The following is a 14,371-nucleotide window of genomic DNA, read 5'->3' as shown; positions in this document are numbered from 1 at the left end:
CCCAAGCATATGGAATTAAAACTTGTAATGAGGTATGGAACCTTGTGTTTACCGACACCGAACCCACTGAGCTGGCCAAACTTGGCAAGTACATCAGCTTTTAAGCACACTTGAAAAAGGTGAACCTCTGACAGTTTGCACACGGAAAGAATAACCCTGGAAATGATCCGCCACCTACAAAACGTGGCACAGCCACAGCAGTACTGTTCACACACCAAGCCATTTTTGGGGCAGTCAAACAGCGTGCAGACCCTTCCGAAAACACTGTAACGTCTATAGATTGGCAAGAGCATCAAGAAGTGAGCAAAATGTCCAGGAAGGGTCGTACTTCTCCACTAAACTACCAGACTACATCGATCCTTTGCCCCTACCGCATACAAACTTTAGTAGACATTCTTTCTTTTGCACTTTACTAGCCACATGCACTTTACAGTATTTAAGTTTAGCATCTTATTTACGACTAAGCACTTAACAGCCACCTATGCTTGAACTCCTTTGTGACCTATTTTAGATCACAGCATAAACGGATGTTTTATACTGTTTTAAAGCATTTACTTATTCATGATCAAAATGTACATTTATTCACCTGTGATCACAATATTGTAAATATTTGAACTGATCACATAATAAAATTTAACTACATGGTATGATTTTGCTTGTCTGAGTGTGAAATAAGTCCAAGGAAGCTGATAATGTGTTAGGTGGGGCTCAAGCCTTTCACCCTACCTTATCGCACCATTGCCTGAGTTATCACAATGACCGTGATAAGTGCCACGCACTTTAAGTTATACTAACGCATCTCAGTGCTAGTCCCTGCAACACCTTACCGAAATGCATGTGACACGCAACTGGAGCTCCTCTTAGCCTTTGTTATTGCTAGAGGTGCTTCATAGTGTGCGGAAATATAGACAGAAAGATTCTGCTGACGGGTGCCCAGGCAGAGCCAAGGTTCGTTTACAGGTCAGGTTGCCACGGAGACAGATGCCAGTGTCTTGCCATCCCAAAGCTCAGACTCTCATCACCGCCCGCGTGGAAAAGAGAAAGTAAAGGCAGGAAAGAGGAAACACCCATTACTTCTTCACAATCCACGGTTTCTTCGCAGTTCAGCTCAACTTTGTAAACTGCTAACTCCTGAAATCCAACAAGGGCAAGTTAGGTATGCCTGCTTAATGTACTCCACCTTCACCATTCCTATCCCCGGTCTCACTCGCGTTCTCAGCCCCTTTTCTGTCATTTCTCTCCTATGCTTCCTGTCCCTTTCATGCATGTCCACCGTGCTACGTGGCTTTCTCAGCTGTGTCCCGGCTATACCTGTAACCACCTTGATTTATGCCGCCTCTTCTCTCCCTGTGCTTTCTATTCCTGTCGTTCTTATCTCCCTGTGTGCTCAAGTGAAGTGTGCTGCACTTAGAGTGTCACACATATGCAGTAAAATATCACATAACACCACGCTAAAAAATGAAAACTTCTCGCGTAGGCATATTGAAAACTTGACAGATATGCACACGGCCTCACCTCTTTTCCTGGTGACCCCTTTACCTGTCGTCCCTCTTCCACGCTTCTCTTCTCCGCTCGCAATTTCTGGGCCAGTCTCCATGCTCCGGAAGCCTCAGGTTGCGCCTCTTCCCGGCCGCCAGGGCCTCTCCGGTTCCTACGGCCCAAAAGAGCTCGTGCGGCTCCTCTGATGGGCGCCGCCATCTTTGATTAACCCCTGACCTTCTGCACAGTAAAAGAGGGCGCCACAGCCATCTTGTATTGGGAACGATCTCTATTCAACAGGCTTTCTGCTAGAACTCCGTTACCGTTAAAAGCCCCCTTACTTCAGGTTGTCAGTCATTTTCATTTGGGTCAATTCTCGTTCTGTTCAAACCGATGGAAACTGCAAGTAAGTGGACTTACTCACCGGTAGGTGGCCATTTTGGGTCTGGAAGCGGATTTAGCGATATGCACCATAGCAGATAAAATGCCAGCCCAGTAGCTATGCATGTGGGTCCCCGCTGCAGCGTGGGAAGCTTAGGTAAGAATTACAAAAACAAAGTAAAAGACTTGTAGAAAATGTTAAAGTAAACGTACATTTGGACGCCAAACTGCTTGTGTAAGAAGCAGCCGAATAATAGGATTTCGTGGAGCAGGCAGCAAGAGCTGTTAGTATGGGTTTAAAACTACCCTTTTGTCAACGCTTATTTGACTGTTTTTTTTCACGTTTGAGTAATTTCAGTGTTTTATTAATAATATTAATAGGTGGGAACGTCTGGTTCACCAAAAAATATTTTCATCAACAGAGGTGCTAAGGTTAACATTAGCTCCGCTAGCTTGTACATTTTAAAGAATCAAACATTTTCTACAATTCATGAACGATAATTTTACATTTTATGTCGGAACCCAAGGCTTGATTATGCTTCATACTCTCTTTACTTTCTCAGAGCAGCCATACAAATAAGAAACAAGCATTTGCAATGCTATTGGTCTCGCATTTGCTTCAGTTAGAGCTGTTGGCATTGTAAATTCCTAACTGGACTTTTCTTGCCACATAAATTGAAAAGTAAAACATTAGTTGGCATAAGCGACCGATTCAAAGGGCCATGGCCTGCATGCGTGAGAAGGAGAGACACCAAAGGTAAAAGAAGGTCGTTCTAAGTCAAACATATCGGTAATCGTGCAATTATCCATGTAACAGGGTCAGTATGCAAGGAGGTAACAAAACCTCCCAAGGAGGGACAAAAGTAAAGCACTTACGTAGGAAGTTGGCTCTGTATGCACTATTTCAAAGTAAGGAATAGTATGCACAGAGTCCAAGGGTTCCCCTTAGAGGTAAGATAGTGGCAAAAAGAGATAATACTAATGCTCTATTTTGTGGTAGTGTGGTCGAGCAGTAGGCTTATCAAAGGAGTAGTGTTAAGCATTTGTTGTACATACACACAGGCAATAAATGAGGAACACACACTCAGAGACAATTCCAGGCCAATAGGTTTTTGTATAGAAAAATATATTTTCTTAGTTTATTTTAAGAATCATAGGTTCAAATTCTATATGTAATACTTTGCATGAAAGGTATTGCAGGTAAGTACTTTAGGAACTTTGAATAATCACAATAGCATATATACTTTTCAAATAAAACACATATAGCTATTTTAAAACTAGACAGTGCAATTTTCACAGTTCCTAGGGGAGGTAAGTAATTGTTAGTTCTTGCAGGTAAGTAAACCGCCTACAGGGTTCAAGTTTGGGTCCAAGGTAGCCCACCGTTGGGGGTTCAGAGCAACCCCAGAGTTACCACACCAGCAGCTCAGGGCCGGTCAGGTGCAGAGTTCAAAGTGGTGCCCAAAACGCATAGGCTTCAATGGAGAAGGGGGTGCCCCGGTTCCAGTCTGCCAGCAGGTAAGTACCCACATCTTCGGAGGGCAGACCAGGGGGGTTTTGTAGGGCACCGGGGGGGACACAAGTCCACACAGAAAGTACACCCTCAGCAGCGCGGGGGCGGCAGGTGCAGTGTGCAAACAAGCATCGGGTTTGTAATGGGAATCAATGGGAGACCAAGGGGTCTCTTCAGCGATGCAGGCAAGGGGGGGGGCTCCTCGGGGTAGCCACCACCTGGGCAAGGGAGAGGGCCTCCTGGGGGTCACTCCTGCACTGGAGTTCCGATCCTTCAGGTCCTGGGGGCTGCGGGTGCATGGTCTTTTCTAGGCGTCGGGATATGAGAGTCAGGCAGTCGCGGTCAGGGGGATCCTCGGGATTCCCTCTGCAGGTGTCGCTGTGGGGCCTCAGGGGGGACAACTTTGGTTACTCACAGTCTTGGAGTCGCCGGGGGGTCCTCCCTGAAGCGTTGTTTCTCCACCAGTCGAGTCGGGGTCGCCGGGTGCAGGGTTGCAAGTCTCACACTTCTGGCGGGAAACGCTGTTGTCTTTAAGTTGCTCCTTTGGAAACAAAGTTGCAGTCTTGGGTGAACAGGGCCGCTGTTCTCGGGAGCTTCTTGGTCCTTTTAGAGCAGGGCAGTCCTCTGAGGATTCAGAGGTCGCTGGTCCTGGGGAAAGCGTCGCTGGAGCAGTTTTCTTCCGAAGGGGGGAGACAGGCCGGTAGAGCTGGGGCCAAAGCAGTTGGTGTCTCCGTCTTCTCTGCAGAGTTTTTCAGCTCAGCAGTCCTCTTCTTCTTAGGTTGCGGGAATCTGAGTTCCTAGGTTCAGGGGAGCCCTTAAATACTAAATTTAAGGGCGTGTTAAGGTCTGGGGGGTTAGTAGCCAATGGCTACTAGCCCTGAGGGTGGGTACACCCTCTTTGTGCCTCCTCCCAAGAGGAGGGTGTCACATTCCTATCCCTATTGGGGGAATCCTCCATCTGCAAGATGGAGGATTTCTAAAAGTTAGAGTCACCTCAGCTCAGGACACCTTAGGGGCTGTCCTGACTGGCCAGTGACTCCTCCTTGTTATTCTCATTATTTCATCCGGCCTTGCTGCCAAAAGTGGGGCCGTGGCCAGAGGGGGCGGGCAACTCCACTAGCTGGAGTGCCCTGTGGTGCTGGAACAAAGGGGGTGAGCCTTTGAGGCTCACCGCCAGGTGTTACAGCTTCTGCCTGGGGGAGGTGATAGCATCTCCACCCAGTGCAGGCTTTGTTACTAGCCACAGAGTGACAAAGGCACTCTCCCCATGTGGCCAGCAACATGTCTCGAGTGTGGCAGGCTGCTAAAACCAGTCAGCCTACACGGGTAGTTGGTTAAGGTTTCAGGGGGCACCTCTAAGGTGCCCTCTGGGGTGTATTTTACAATAAAATGTACACTGGCATCAGTGTGCATTTATTGTGCTGAGAAGTTTGATACCAAACTTCCCAGTTTTCAGTGTAGCCATTATGGTGCTGTGGAGTTCGTGTTTGACAGACTCCCAGACCATATACTCTTATGGCTACCCTGCACTTACAATGTCTAAGGTTTTGCTTAGACACTGTAGGGGCACAGTGCTCATGCACTGGTGCCCTCACCTATGGTATAGTGCACCCTGCCTTAGGGCTGTAAGGCCTGCTAGAGGGGTGACCTATCTATACTGCATAGGCAGTGTGAGGTTGGCATGGCACCCTGAGGGGAGTGCCATGTCGACTTACTCGTTTTGTCCTCACCAGCACACACAAGCTGGCAAGCAGTGTGTCTGTGCTGAGTGAGGGGCCCCAGGGTGGCATAAGATATGCTGCAGCCCTTAGAGACCTTCCCTGGCATCAGGGCCCTTGGTACCAGGGGTACCAGTTACAAGGGACTTACCTGGATGCCAGGGTGTGCCAATTGTGAAAACAAAAGTACAGGTTAGGGAAAGAACACTGGTGCTGGGGCCTGGTTAGCAGGCCTCAGCACACTTTCAATTCAAAACATAGCATCAGCAAAGGCAAAAAGTCAGGGGGTAACCATGCCAAGGAGGCATTTCCTTACACAACCGCCCCCCCCCCCTCCCAAACGAAAGAGGATGAGACTAACCTTTCCCAAGAGAGTCTTCATTTTCTAAGTGGAAGAACCTGGAAAGACCATCTGCATTGGCATGGGCAGTCCCAGGTCTGTGTTCCACTATAAAGTCCATTCCCTGTAGGGAGATGGACCACCTCAACAGTTTTGGATTTTCACCTTTCATTTGCATCAGCCATCTGAGAGGTCTGTGGTCAGTTTGAACTACAAAGTGAGTACCAACGAGGTATGGTCTCAGCTTCTTCAGGGACCAAACCACAGCAAAGGCCTCCCTCTCAATGGCACTCCAACGCTGCTCCCTGGGGAGTAACCTCCTGCTAATGAAAGCAACAGGCTGGTCAAGGCCATCTTCATTTGTTTGGGACAATACTGCCCCTATCCCATGTTCAGAGGCATCTGTCTGCACAATGAACTGCTTGGAGTAATCTGGAGCTTTTAGAACTGGTGCTGTGCACATTGCTTGTTTAAGGGTGTCAAAGGCCTGTTGGCATTCTACAGTCCAGTTTACCTTCTTGGGCATTTTCTTGGAGGTGAGTTCTGTGAGGGCTGTCACTATGGATCCATATCCCTTCACAAACCTCCTGTAATACCCAGTCAAGCCAAGGAATGCCCTGACTTGAGTCTGGGTTTTTGGAGCTGCCCAGTCCAGAATAGTCTGGATCTTAGGCTGGAGTGGCTGAACTTGGCCTCCACCTACAAGGTGTCCCAAGTAAACCACAGTTCCCTGCCCTATCTGGCATTTGGATGCCTTGATAGAGAGGCCTGCTGATTGCAGAGCCTTCAAAACCTTCTTCAGGTGGACCAGGTGATCCTGCCAGCTGGAGCTAAAGACATCAATATCGTCAAGATAAGCTGCACTAAAAGACTCCAAACCAGCAAGGACTTGATTCACCAACCTTTGGAAGGTGGCAGGGGCATTCTTTAAACCAAAGGGCATAACAGTAAACTGATAATGCCCATCAGGTGTGGAGAATGCTTTCTTTTCTTTTGCTCCAGGTGCCATTTTGATTTGCCAGTACCCTGCTGTTAAGTCAAAGGTACTTAAGAATTTGGCAGCACCTAATTTATCAATCAGTTCATCAGCCCTAGGAATGGGCATCTGTCTTGGTGACAGAATTAAGTCCTCTGTAGTCCACACAAAACCTCATCTCTCTCTTTCCATCTTTGGTGTGAGGTTTGGGGACTAAGACCACTGGGCTAGCCCAGGGGCTGTCAGAGTGCTCAATTACTCCCAATTCCAGCATCTTGTGGACTTCCACCTTGATGCTTTCCTTAACTTGGTCAGACTGTCTGAATATTTTGGTTTTGACAGGCATGCTGTCTCCTGTGTCCACATCATGGGTACACAGGTGTGTCTGACCAGGGGTTAGGGAAAAGAGCTCAGCAAACTGTTGCAGGACATTCCTACAATCAGATTGCTGTTGGCTAGAGAGGGTGTCTGAATAGATCACTCCATCCACTGAACCATCTTTAGGGTTTGATGAGAGGAGATCAGGGAGAGGTTCACTCTCAGCTTCCTGGTCCTCATCTGTTACCATCAACAGATTCACATCAGCCCTATCATGGAAGAGTTTTAGGCGGTTCACATAGATCACCCTCTTGGGGCTCCTGCTAATCAAATCAAATCAAATCATTAACATTTATAAAGCTCGCTACTCACCCGTGCGGGTCTCAAGGCGCTAGGGGAAAAAAGGGGGGGTTAACGCTGCTCGAACAGCCAGGTCTTTAGGAGTCTCCGGAAAGCAGAGTGGTCCTGAGGCTGGTGGGGAGGGAGTTCCAGGTCTTGGCCGCCAGGAAGGAGAAAGATCTCCCACCCGCCGTGGAGCGGCGGATGCGAGGGACAGCAGCAAGTGCGAGGCAAGAGGAGCGCAGGTGGCGGGTGGGGACGTAGAAGCTGAGGCGTCTGTTGAGGTATTCCGGTCCCTTGTCGTGGAGGGCTTTGTGTGCGTGGGTGAGAAGTCGGAAGGTGATCCTTTTGCTGACTGGGAGCCAATGCAGGTGTCTCAGGTGTGCGGAGATGTGGCTGCTGCGGGGTACGTCTAGGATGAGGCGTTTTGAATGCGTTGTAGGCGATTTTGGAGTTTGGCTGTGGTCCCGGCATAGAGGGTGTTGCCGTAGTCCAGGCGGCTCGTGACGAGGGCGTGGGTCACAGTTTTTCTGGTGTCGGCGGGGATCCAGCGGAAGATCTTACGGAGCATGCGGAGGGTGAGAAAGCAGGCGGAGGACACGGCGTTGACATGCTTAGTCATGGTGAGAAGAGGGTCTAAGATGAAGCCGAGGTTGCGGGCGTGGTCTGTGGGGGTCGGTGCGGTGCCGAGGGCCGTGGGCCACCAGGAGTCGTCCCAGGCGGACGGGGTGTTGCCGAGGATGAGGACTTCAGTTTTTTCAGAGTTCAGCTTTAGGCGACTGAGCCTCATCCAATCTGCGACGTCCTTCATACCCTCTTGTAGGTTGGTCTTGGCGCTGGCGGGGTCCTTGGTGATGGAGAGTATAAGTTGGGTGTCGTCGGCGTAGGAGGTGATGATGATGTTGTGCTTGCGTACGATGTTGGCGAGGGGGCTCATGTAGACATTGAAGAGTGTCGGGCTGAGCGATGAGCCTTGAGGTACGCCGCAGATGATCTCGGTGGGTTCTGAGCGAAACGGAGGGAGGTAAACTTTTTGTGAACGGTTTGCGAGGAAGGAGGCGATCCAGTCCAGGGCCTGGCCTTGGATCCTGGTGGAGCGGAGGCGGGTGATTAGGGTGTGGTGACAGACGATGTCAAAGGCAGCTGAGAGGTCGAGGAGAATGAGGGCAACTGTTTCACCGTTGTCCATCAGGGTTCTGATGTCGTCTGTGACTGAGATGAGGGCGGTTTCAGTGCGGGGGTTGGTTCGGAATCCGGTTTGTGAGGGGTCGAGCAGGTTGTTGTCTTCCAGGAAGGTGGTCAGCTGTTTGTTGACGGTCTTCTCTATTACTTTGGCTGGGAAAGGCAGAAGAGAGATGGGGCAGAAGTTTTTCAGCTAGTGCCTAGGTCCACCAGGTAGGTGACCTGACTCTTCTTCTCTAGCACTGGGTAAGGGCCACTCCATCTGTCCTGAAGTGCCCTGGGAGCCACAGGCTCCAGAACCCAGACTTTCTGCCCTGGTTGAAATTCAACCAGTGCAGCCTTTTGGTCATACCAAAACTTCTGGAGCTGTTGGCTGGCCTCAAGGTTTTTACTTGCCTTTTCCATGTACTCTGCCATCCTTGAACAAAGGCCAAGTACATAGTCCACTATGTCTTGTTTAGGCTCATGAAGAGGTCTCTCCCAGCCTTCTTTCACAAGAGCTAGTGGTCCCCTTACAGGGTGGCCAAACAGAAGTTCAAAGGGTGAGAACCCTACTCCCTTCTGAGGCACCTCTCTGTAAGCGAAAAGCAGACATGGCAAGAGGACATCCCATCTCCTTTTGAGTTTTTCTGGGAACCCCATGATCATGCCTTTTAATGTCTTGTTGAATCTCTCAACAAGGCCATTAGTCTGTGGATGATAGGGTGTAGTGAATTTATAAGTCACTCTACACTCATTCCACATGTATGCTGACATGAAGTTGGTACCTCTGTCAGACACCACCTCCTTAGGGAAGCCCACTCTGGTAAAGATACCAATGAGGGCCTTGGCTACTGCAGGGGCAGTAGTCGACCTAAGGGGAATAGCTTCAGGGTATCTAGTAGCATGATCCACTACTACTAGTATGTACATATTCCCTGAGGCTGTGGGAGGTTCAAGTGGACCCACTATGTCCACACCCACTCTTTCAAAGGAGACCCCCACCACTGGAGTGGAATGAGGGGGGCCTTTGGATGTCCACCTGTCTTACCACTGGCTTGACAGGTGGTACAGGAGACACAAAACCCCTTAACTTTCTGGGACATGTTGGGCCAATACAAGTGGTTGACTAGTCTCTCCCACGTCTTGGTTTGTCCCAAATGCCCAGCAAGGGGAATATCATGGGCTAAGGTCAGTATGAACTCTCTGAACTCCTGAGGCACTACCACTCTCCTAGTGGCACCAGGTTTGGGATCTCTTGCCTCAGTGTACAGGAGCCCATCTTCCCAATAGACCCTATGTGTTCCAGTTTTCTTGCCATTGGACTCTTCAGCAGCTTGCTGCATAAGGCCTTCAAGAGAGGGACAGGTTTCTTGCCCCTTACACAACTGCTCCCTTGAGGGTCCCCGTGGGCCTAAGAGCTCAACCTGATAAGGTTCTAACTCCATAGGCTCAGTTCCCTCAGAGAGCAGAACTTCTTCCTGAGAAGAGAGGTTCTCTTTTTGTTGTTGTGTTGCAGCTGGTTTCCCAGTTGTCTTTCCTTTCCTCTTGGTAGGCTGGGCCCTTTTTTCAGACTCCAGCTCTACTTTTTCACCCTGAGCCTTGCACTGTGCCCTTGTCTTGACACACACCAGTTCAGGGATACCCAGCATGGCTGCATGGGTTTTCAATTCTACCTCAGCCCATGCTGAGGACTCCAGGTTATTTCCAAGCAAACAGTCTACTGGGATATTTGAGGAGACCACCACCTGTTTCAGGCCATTGACCACTCCCCACTCTAAAGTTACCATAGCCATGGGATGTACTTTAGTTTGATTGTCAGCATTGGTGACTGGATAAGTTTGTCCAGCCAGGTATTGACCAGGGGAAACCAGTTTCTCTGTCACCATGGTGACACTGGCACCTGTATCCCTCAGGCCTTCTACACTTGTCCCATTAATTAAGAGCTGCTGCCTGTATTTTTGCATAATAGGAGGCCAGGCAGCCAGTGTGGCTAAATCCACCCCACCCTCAGAGACTAATATAGCTTCAGTGTGACACCTGATTTGTTCTGGGCACACTGTTGATCCCACTTGGAGACTAGCCATTCCAGTGTTAGCTGGAGTGGAGTTAGAAGTTGTACTTTTCTTGGGACAGGCCTTGTCTCCACTTTGGTGTCCAGGCTGATTACAGCTACGACACCAGGCCTTTTTGGGATCAAAGTTTTTACCCTTGTACCCAAAATTGTTTTGTGAAGAGGCTCTGGGTTCACCCTCCTGTGCAGGTTTTTGGGGGCCTGAAGAAGAATCTTTACTATTTTTGTTTTTGGATGTCTCAACACTCTTCCCCTGGGGAGGCTTTGTGACCCCTTTCTTTTGGTCACCCCCTGTGGAAGTCTTGGTCACCCTAGTCTTGACCCAATGGTCCGCCTTCTTTCCCAATTCTTGGGGAGAAATTGGTCCTAGGTCTACCAGATGCTGATGCAGTTTAACATTTGAACAATTACTCAATAGGTGTTCTTTCACAAATAAATTGTACAGCCCATCATAATCATTAACACCACTGCCTTGAATCCAACCATCCAGTGTTTTCACTGAGTAGTCCACAAAATCAACCCAGGTCTGGCTCGAGGTTTTTTGAGCCCCCATGAATCTAATTCTATACTCCTCAGTGGAGAATCCAAAGCCCTCAATCAGGGTTCCCTTTATGAGGTCATAAGATTCTGCATCTTTTCCAGAGAGTGTGAGGAGTCTATCCCTACACTTTCCAGTGAACATTTCCCAAAGGAGAGCACCCCAGTGAGATTTGTTTACTTTTCTGGTTACACAAGCCCTCTCAAAAGCTGTGAACCATTTGGTGATGTCATCACCATCTTCATATTTAGTTACAATCCCTTTAGGGATTTTCAACATGTCAGGAGAATCTCTGACCCTATTTATGTTGCTGCCACCATTGATGGGACCTAGGCCCATCTCTTGTCTTTCCCTTTCTATGGCTAGGATCTGTCTTTCCAAAGCCAATCTTTTGGCCATCCTGGCTAACTGGATGTCCTCTTCACTGGAGTTATCTTCAGTGATTTCAGAGGTGCTGGTCCCTCCTGTGAGGGAAACAGCATCTCTGACTATCACAGTTGGAATCAGGGATTGAGGGTCCCTGGGTTCCCTAGTTAGGACTGGAAGGTGGGAATTCTCCTCCAAGTCACTAATATCATCCTCTGGGTTGTCATCCTCAGAGGGGTTGGCTTTTTCAAACTCTGCCAAAAGCTCCTGGAGCTGTAGTTTGGAGGGTCTTGAGCCAATTGTGATTTTCTTTAGGTTGCAGAGTGACCTTAGCTCCCTCATCTTAAGATGGAGGTAAGGTGTGAGGTCGAGTTCCTCCACATTCATCTCTGCACTAGACATTATGTTTCTAAAAGTTGGAATACTTTTTAAGAATCTAAAACTAGTTCTAGAACTTAATTCAAACTTTTACCAAACTTTTAAACTCTAAAAGAAATGCTAACAGGGACTAACACAAGGCCCTAGCAGGACTTTTAAGAATTTAGAAAAATAGCTCAAATTGCAAAAATCAATTTCTAATGACAATTTTTGGAATTTGTTGTGTGATCAGGTATTGGCTGAGTAGTCCAGCAAATGCAAAGTCTTGTACCCCACCGCTGATCCACAAATGTAGGAAGTTGGCTCTGTATGCACTATTTCAAAGTAAGGAATAGTATGCACAGAGTCCAAGGGTTCCCCTTTAGAGGTAAGATAGTGGCAAAAAGAGATAATACTAATGCTTTATTTTGTGGTAGTGTGGTCGAGCAGTAGGCTTATCAAAGGAGTAGTGTTGAGCATTTGTTGTACATACACACAGGCAATAAATGAGGAACACACACTCAGAGACAATTCCAGGCCAATAGGTTTTTGTATAGAAAAATATCTTTTCTTAGTTTATTTTAAGAACCATAGGTTCAAATTCTACATGTAATACTTTGCATGAAAGGTATTGCAGGTAAGTACTTTAGGAACTTTGAATAATCACAATAGCATATATACTTTTCAAATAAAACACATATAGCTATTTTAAAACTAGACAGTGCAATTTTCACAGTTCCTAGGGGAGGTAAGTAATTGTTAGTTCTTGAAGGTAAGTAAACCACCTACGGGGTTCAAGTTTGGGTCCAAGGTAGCCCACCGTTGGGGGTTCAGAGCAACCCCAAAGTTACCACACCAGCAGCTCAGGGCCGGTCAGGTGCAGAGTTCAAAGTGGTGCCCAAAACGCATAGGCTTCAATGGAGAAAGGGGAACCCCGGTTCCAGTCTGCCAGCAGGTAAGTACCCGCGTCTTCGGAGGGCAGACCAGGGGGGTTTTGTAGGGCACCGGGGGGGACACAAGTCCACACAGAAAGTACACCCTCAGCAGCGCGGGGCGGCCGGGTGCAGTGTGCAAACAAGCGTCGGGTTTGTAATAGGAATCAATGGGAGACCAAGGGGTCTCTTCAGCGATGCAGGCAGGCAAGGGGGGGGGGCTCCTCGGGGTAGCCACCACCTGGGCAAGGGAGAGGGCCTCCTGGGGGTCACTCCTGCACTGGATTTCCGATCCTTCAGGTCCTGGGGGCTGCGGGTGCAGGGTCTTTTCCAGGCGTCGGGATCTGAGAGTCAGGCAGTCGCGGTCAGGGGGAGCCTCGGGATTCCCTCTGCAGGCTTCGCTGTGGGGGCTCAGGGGGGACAACTTTGGTTACTCACAGTCTCGGAGTCGCCGGGGGGTCATCCCTGAAGCGTTGTTTCTCCACCAGTCGAGTCGGGGTCGCCGGGTGCAGGGTTGCAAGTCTCACGCTTCTGGCGGGAAACGCTGTTGTCTTTAAGTTGCTCCTTTGGAAACAAAGTTGCAGTCTTGGGTGAACAGGGCCGCTGTTCTCTGGAGTTTCTTGGTCCTTTTAGAGCAGGGCAGTCCTCTGAGGATTCAGAGGTCGCTGGTCCTGGGGAAAGCGTCGCTGGAGCAGTTTTCTTCCGAAGGGGGGAGACAGGCCGGTAGAGCTGGGGCCAAAGCAGTTGGTGTCTCCGGCTTCTCTGCAGGGGTTTTCAGCTCAGCAGTCCTCTTCTTCTTAGGTTGCAGGAATCTGAGTTCCTAGGTTCAGGGGAGCCCTTAAATACTAAATTTAAGGGCGTGTTTAGGTCTGGGGGGTTAGTAGCCAATGGCTACTAGCCCTGAGGGTGGGTACACCCTCTTTGTGCCTCCTCCCAAGGGGAGGGGGTCACATTCCTATCCCTATTGGGGGAATCCTCCATCTGCAAGATGGAGGATTTCTAAAAGTTAGAGTCACCTCAGCTCAGGACACCTTAGGGGCTGTCCTGACTGGCCAGTGACTCCTCCTTGTTATTCTCATTATTTCCTCCGGCCTTGCAGCCAAAAGTGGGGCCGTGGCGGGAGGGGGCGGGCAACTCCACTAGCTGGAGTGCCCTGTGGTGCTGGAGCAAAGGGGGTGAGCCTTTGAGGCTCACCGCCAGGTGTTACAGCTTCTGCCTGGGGGAGGAGATAGCATCTCCACCCAGTGCAGGCTTTGTTACTAGCCACAGAGTGACAAAGGCACTCTCCCCATGTGGCCAGCAACATGTCTCGAGTGTGGCAGGCTGCTAAAACCAGTCAGCCTACACGGGTAGTTGGTTAAGGTTTCAGGGGGCACCTCTAAGGTGCCCTCTGGGGTGTATTTTACAATAAAATGTACACTGGCATCAGTGTGCATTTATTGTGCTGAGAAGTTTGATACCAAACTTCCCAGTTTTCAGTGTAGCCATTATGGTGCTGTGGAGTTTGTGTTTGACAGACTCCCAGACCATATACTCTTATGGCTACCCTGCACTTACAATGTCTAAGGTTTTGCTTAGACACTGTAGGGGCACAGTGCTCATGCACTGGTGCCCTCACCTATGGTATAGTGCACCCTGCCTTTGGGCTGTAAGGCCTGCTAGAGGGGTGACTTATTTATACTGCATAGGCAGTGTGAGGTTGGCATGGCACCCTGAGGGGAGTGCCATGCCGACTTACTCCTTTTGTCCTCACCAGCACACACAAGCTGGCAAGCAGTGTGTCTGTGCTGAGTGAGGGGTCCCCAAGGTGGCATAAGATATGCTGCAGCCCTTAGAGACCTTCCCTGGCATCAGGGCCCTTGGTACCAGGGGTACCAGT

General features: G+C 49.3%; 1 protein-coding gene across 1 annotated transcript in view; it reads right to left on the bottom strand.

Annotated features, from left to right (window-relative positions):
- The window catches only part of RPUSD4 (RNA pseudouridine synthase D4), a 63,614-nt gene extending 61,876 nt beyond the window's left edge, over positions 1–1,738 (bottom strand). The window contains exon 1 of the mRNA XM_069244413.1: positions 1,516–1,738. Within this exon, the coding sequence (XP_069100514.1) occupies positions 1,516–1,698 (183 nt within the window). The 5' untranslated portion in view covers positions 1,699–1,738. The remainder of the gene's footprint in view (positions 1–1,515) is intronic.
- Positions 1,739–14,371: the final 12,633 nt, after the last annotated feature.

This window comes from Pleurodeles waltl, chromosome 7 (genome assembly GCF_031143425.1).
Source record: "Pleurodeles waltl isolate 20211129_DDA chromosome 7, aPleWal1.hap1.20221129, whole genome shotgun sequence".
Classification (NCBI taxonomy): domain Eukaryota; kingdom Metazoa; phylum Chordata; class Amphibia; order Caudata; family Salamandridae; genus Pleurodeles; species Pleurodeles waltl.
The sequence above is the reverse complement of the archived record's forward strand: the minus strand, read 5'-3'. Positions and strand labels throughout refer to the sequence as shown.